Source organism: Lichenostomus cassidix, chromosome 15 (assembly GCF_008360975.1).
Source record: "Lichenostomus cassidix isolate B80296 chromosome 15, HeHo_3.0, whole genome shotgun sequence".
NCBI classification, from domain to species: domain Eukaryota; kingdom Metazoa; phylum Chordata; class Aves; order Passeriformes; family Meliphagidae; genus Lichenostomus; species Lichenostomus cassidix.
Window position 1 is genome coordinate 622550 of NC_139496.1, and position 6144 is coordinate 628693.

General features: G+C 49.8%; 1 protein-coding gene across 1 annotated transcript; it reads right to left on the reverse strand.

Annotated features, from left to right (window-relative positions):
* Positions 1-553: 553 nt before the first annotated feature.
* On the reverse strand, positions 554-4676 carry FZD10 (frizzled class receptor 10). The gene has a single exon (XM_085075362.1). The coding sequence runs from the start codon at positions 3362-3364 to the stop codon at positions 1619-1621; it is 1746 nt and encodes a 581-aa protein (XP_084931488.1). The 5' UTR covers positions 3365-4676; the 3' UTR covers positions 554-1618.
* Between the last annotated feature and the right edge of the window lie 1468 nt (positions 4677-6144).

Here is a 6144-nt window from a genome sequence, read left to right on the forward strand (position 1 = left end):
ACTCCTTGAAAATGTATTTACAGTCGGAACTCCATCAGATAACTCCCCAAAGCAGCATTCAAACCCTGCGTTTGTACTTCCCGCTCTCCCCTAAGTCTTTCCACAAACAGTGCTACTTGCAGTGGTGTTAGAAAGGGAAAATTCCCTGAAGGGTAGAGACTGAATCGTGTTCCAGCTGTGCGGAGTGAGGCAGAGATCTGTAACGTGCCCAACAGAGCAATGCAAATTTCCAGGGTGTTAACCGAGATCATTGTTGTAATCTCGGCGCTTTGTAAACACGGAGCTGCTCCACATCACCGCAGCTTTTTGCATCACCAAAGCTTCTTCCCGTTCCGTTTGCTCAGTTGCAGAAGCTCACAGAAAGATGCAACTCCAAAATCCACTTATTTCATCCCAACTTGCAATTTCTTTCGAGTGAATTGCTGTTCTCTCTATTTATACTTGCAGGCAAGTATAGCAGCAACTATTATATTCACAGTGTGCTTGTATCAAATAATCCAGAAAACAAGTTTATTAACCGCAGAGCACATCAGAGGAAGTTTAGAACACAAAATTATCAAACTAAAGAACATATTTTATTTTTAATAAAATAGTGGAGCATGAAAAATAATTGTATATTACAAATATATACAGCACACAACTGTGCACCCCCAGCACAGTAAAGAGCATCACTCTATACAAAGCTTCCCTTTGCAGAATCTAGTGCTTCTTGATCTATTCATAGTGAGAATTTGTTTAACAATAGAAAGAGTCAATAAGCCCTTTGGGTCTCTTTGAATTGATCCCCCCTTTTTTTTTTGCACAAATCAGTCCAAACGTGTATAACATTGGCTTGATTTCCATTAAAAAGCCACAAAATGTAACACTAAAGGGTTTCTGAGGACTAGACCTCTTAGTTCTTTTGTTAAGAGATTTCTTTTGTTGTCTTTATGTACAGCAAAATACTTGTTTCTCTTTTCATGTCATGGTAAGGAAAAAAAATGTATTGCACATTATTCTTATTCACAAAGTTTGTGTCTGGTGCAGGAAGTTTCTCTTTTGGTGAAAGAATATTGCTGAGCATTATAGATTGAGCCTATTTTTAGGGACTCCAAGCAGAGGAGTTGTAAAGGATTTTAAAGTTAGCAGAGGTTGCTTTCCCAGAGAGCATCCTTGCTCAGGAAAAGCCTCCTCGGTGTCCCTCGAGACACAATGCTCACTTGGGCACTTTTAAACCAAACCATTGCTCCAGAAAACTTGACTATGCCTTGTTACTCACAAAGCTGAAGGAAATTCAGCTCAGCTACCTGAAAAAGTTAAATAGGTGTTTGTTGTCGAGTTTGGGTTTGTTTTTATGTGTGTTTTTTTTTTAATCTGAGGGATGGATGTGATACGTAACTACAAATTAGTAACAGGACAGAATGTTTTCATTCACAATATTTCTTTCACTGAAAACCTTCCCATGAGTATGTTTACCTTCAGTTTTTCACCAGGTCCTGAATTCAGCACGACACATTTTTGTGCCTTGAGATATTAAACTGTTCTGACAAAAAAAGCACCATTCGTTTTTTGATTTCTGACAGCTGCTGTGGACATTTGTAAGTCTGTGAGGTGAGACACAATCCTTTCTAAAACCTGGTCACACACAGGTGGGAGGTTGTAGTGTTGATTCATACTTTGCAAGGTGAGTTTTCTGCGGGTGTTGAGGTTTTTTGTAGATTCCACTACTCGTAATAACACTTGCAGGTTTTCTCCTACTTCTCTTCTTTAATCTCCGACTGCAAACGTTTTGCCAGGACTGAAGGGTCTTGGAAGTCCAGATCCACATGCCACTAGTAATGCCCACAACTAACAACATAAAAATTTTGACCATAAAAATCTCTACTGCTGGGATGGAGTTGTTCATCATGCAGTCTAAATTTTTAGTCTGATTGTTCATCTTGCACTTCTGCTGAGTTGCCACAATTTTCCAATAATCCATGTTCAATCTCTCATAAAAATAGCAAGCTATCACACAGGTTGCAGGCACTGTATACAAAACTGAGAACACACCAATCCTGACCATAAGTTTCTCCAACTTGTCGGTGTTTTCTCCACCCGTTTTCATCACCCTCCTGATGTGAAAAAGGGCCACAAACCCCGAAAGGATGAAAGAAGTGCCAATGATTAGATAACAAGCCAGAGGGATGAGCACAAAGCCCGTCAAGGCGTTCACATCCATGCTGCCCACGTAGCACAGCCCTGTCAGCTCGTCTCCAGCCACCCTCCTCATCACCAGGATCATGATGGTTTTCACGGCTGGAATGGCCCAAGCTGCCAGGTGAAAGTAGCTGCTGTTGGCCTCGATGGCTTCGTGTCCCCACTTCTTCCCGGCCGCCAGGAACCAAGTCAGGGTCAGGATGACCCACCACAGGGAGCTGGCCATGCCGAAGTAATAGAGCACCAGGAACACGATGGTGCAGCCCGTGCTCTCCAGCCCCTCCTGGATGACATAGAGCTGCCCGCTGTCCCTGTCGCAGGCGATGCTCTCAGCGCCCGAGAAGAGGCGGATGATGTAGCCCACCGAGTAGACACAGTAGCACATGGAGAGGAAGATAATGGGCCTCTCGGGGTACTTGAAACGCTGCGGGTCGATGAGAAAAGTGAGGACGGTGAAAGCGCTGGAGAAGAAGCACAGAACGGACCAGATGGCAATCCAAACGACAGCAAACCGCTTGTCATCCCTGCTCCAGTAGACATCGACCCCCGGCGTGCAGAGCGGCGCGCAGGAAGCGCTCTTTTCCACATGGTGGAACTTGCCGGGGTTTTCGCAGGACGCTCTGCTCAGGCTGTCCTTGTGCTGCTGCACATCGTGCCCGCCGCTGGGCCGCTGGGGACGGAACATGGGGGGCAGCATGCTGGAGCCCCGGGGCGGCTCGTCCGAGCCGTTGTTGGGAGCTTCCATGCACAGGTAGTTGGGGTCGTTCTTGTTGGGCAGCTTGCTGCAGTCCAGCGAGTCCGGCCACTTGAAATTGAACTGCTCCATGATCGGGGAGCACTTCAGCCTCGCCTGCTCGCACATCACCCTGCAGGCCGGGATCGGGGTGGAAACCTGCTCCGTGCACATCGGGGCGTACAGCGAGCACAGGAAGAATTTCAGGTGCCCGTGGCACCCGTACTCCACCAAGGGGGCAAACTCGTGCAGCTGGATGGCGGCTTCCCTCTGGTTCTCGTGGCCCATCAGGTTGGGCATCCTGGTCATGTTGTAGCCGATGTCCTTGCACATGGGGATCTCGATGGGCTGGCACCTCCCGTCGCCGGGCCGCTCGATGTCCATGGAGCTGATGGCCGCGCAGCAGCCGCACAGGCACAGCAGCAGCACGGCGCTGCCCGCCCAGCGACCCATGGCGGCGGCTGGCGAGCGGGGGGCGAGCGGGGCGAGCGGGGGGCGAGCGGCGCTCAGAGCAGCTGCCGGCCCGAGCTCAGCCCTGCCCGCCGCTCCATCGCCCCCGAGCGCGGCGGGGCGGCGGACGGAGCGCGGCGGGGCAGCATCGCCCGAACGGCGGCCGGGCCGGCAGAGCCCCGCAGGATGCCGCCGGCGGGAGGGAAAGAGCTCCCGGGCCGCAGATGCGCCCAACTTACTGCGGGCGGCCCGGCAACTTTCTGCTCGCCGCGCTTCCACTTTCGCGATCTTCCCGCCGCCCTCGATCCGCTCGTTCTCCGCCCCGCTGCCTCCGGAGCGATGCCGGGCAGCTCGGTCCGGCCGGAGCCCAGCGATCGCCGCTTCCCGGGCAGCTCAGTTCAGTTCAGCTCGGTCCGGCCGGAGCCCAGCGATCGCCGCTTCCCTGCCCGCTGCGGAGCCGCGCTGTCTCCGGGGATTCTCCTCTCCTCTGCTCTCCTCCAGCGGGTCACAGCTCCGCACTTTCTCGCCGAGAGCTGGGGATTGGTTTATTCGAGCGCGGAATAAAGGAGGAGGAGGAGGAGGAAATATCTAAGCCATTGAAGAGGGGGGCCTGGAAAATCCCCCCTGCTCGCCGCCCTCTGGTCTGGGTTTGCAATGCGCTGTGCCGAGCAGTGCCGAGCAGTGCGGGCTGTGCAGCTCCGCTCCCCCTCCGCTGAAACTCCTGCGGCCCGAGCAGCTGCGGCTCTGGGGCGGCTGGATCCCAGCAGAAAATAAAGTGGAAAAAAAAAAAGCTAAACGCAAGAAGAAGAAGGAAAAAAAAAAAAAAACCGTGTGCAGGATCCGCCTCGCATACGACATCCACTTTGCATGAGAAAGGTGAAGCTGACACGGTGATTACTTTCCAATCACTCGGAACGCCTTGAAACCTCCTTAAGGACCCCTACAGGTTCTCCTTGATCGGCACCGATTAGAAAAAGCCCCATTTGTTTCTCTCTCCTTCTCTCTCTCCTTCCTTTCTCCTCTCCCTCCCGTTGCCCTCTCTGGAAAGTTGAACAAGAGCTTTTCTCTAGAAGGCTGACCAGCCTGCCCTCCCTCGCCCAGGTAGGAAGCCAGCGAGAGCGAAGCCTTCAGACTTGCTGTCTCCTGAGCACAGGGTGAAGGTGGTGCCTCCCGACTGCCTTTATCGCAGGGGGCGAAGCTCTAGCAGGGAGGATGTGGGGAGGAGGATGCATTTTATGGCGAGTGCTATAAACTCTCCGCTGCCAGGGCCATAAAATAGGGTTGCTTTCAGCCTGGAGTCTCAGCTTTTTTCAAACGTCGTGCTTTGTCTCGAATTCCTAACTGAACAGGACAGGCAGGATTGGTGGAAAAGGACCTGATTATGGTTTTAATCACAGTAGAGCATTACTCGAAAAGTAGCTTGCCTTTTTTTTTGCCCCCCCTTCATTCCTTAAATAAGAAATGCAAAGAGGACTCGAGACATACCCTTGGGGAAGTTACTTCATCCACTGTAGAAAAGATTCTTACAGATTTTGGAGACGGGGATCGCTCTAAAGTGAGTCGTGTTTACTTTTAAAGTTAAGCTTTGAGATTTATTTTACTCATTGGTCTCTCAGAGCTCGGAAAGGAGGAAGTTAAATCCTAAGCCAAACTCTGCTCGCAGTTTTACGGAGGGAAAAGGAGCGCAGCGATCAGAAGTCAAAGATTAGCTCTGCTCGACTCCCCTTCCCCCGCCTCCCTCCCCCCGGAGCTGTTTTAGCGAGCACATTAATGAAGAAGGCAAATCTCGCTTTATTTCATTCATGCTCACCCGCTCAGCCGAGCAGAGCACGGATCCTCCTGGAAGCAGCAAATCCCGCAGGTCACACTAACACCCACCAGGCTCCAGAGGAAACTGTTCCTTTCCTCGCTGGCGATAAGGGTGAAACGGATCCAAGCCAGGACAACAAACCAGGGCTAGTGTTTGCCTCCCAAAGCCCCCAAGATGTGGCCAGTGCTTGCCAAGGGGTAAAAGCCACCAGAAAAACGTGGCTTTTCAAGCGTGGAGCTTTCTGTGGCTCTGCAGTGGATGGAGGAGATGATATTTATAAAGTGCTGGTCTCAGGCACTGACCTTCCCTTGGACACTTCGGTTGCTCGGGGAATGTTCCTAAAGCAGGCAGTGCTGTGTGCAGAAAAAGGGCTTTATTTATTTTAGTGTGTCTGTGTGTGCTGGGGCATTTCCATTCTTCATTAATCTCAGCCTGTTTTCTTAGTATTTGTATTCATCCTGATTCCCCTTCTGGAGAGCTCAGCTGGGGGTAGCAGGGAAGTGTGGGGAAAGCTTTTTCAAGGGACAAGGAAATTCCACTTTAAAAAGGAGAATTGAAATAATAACAAAAAAAGAGCAGAATTTAAATAATGCATAACAGGAACATATTCAATGTTTCTTTTATCCGACTTGATTGTTTGGGAGCTTGTTTTTCTTTCTTTTTTTTTTTTTCCCCCCAACAAGCATTTTTGTAAAGCATATTCTATCACCATTGACATTAAAGTAATCTAGAAAAAAATACATGAAATAAAACATGGCCTTTTTATTCTGTAGCACTGATAGCAACCTCTTTCTCCTAAGAGGCAAAAAAGAACCACAAATGAAAGTGAGAAAAAAAAAAGGGGGGGAAAGTCCACCCTTTGTAGTTGTGTCTCTCCTAATTGATCTTTCATGTGCCAATTTAAATCAGCCTTGTTTTTCCAGCCATTATTTTAGCCAGTGCATCCTGCTTTAGATCATTTCTCTCACTTGCT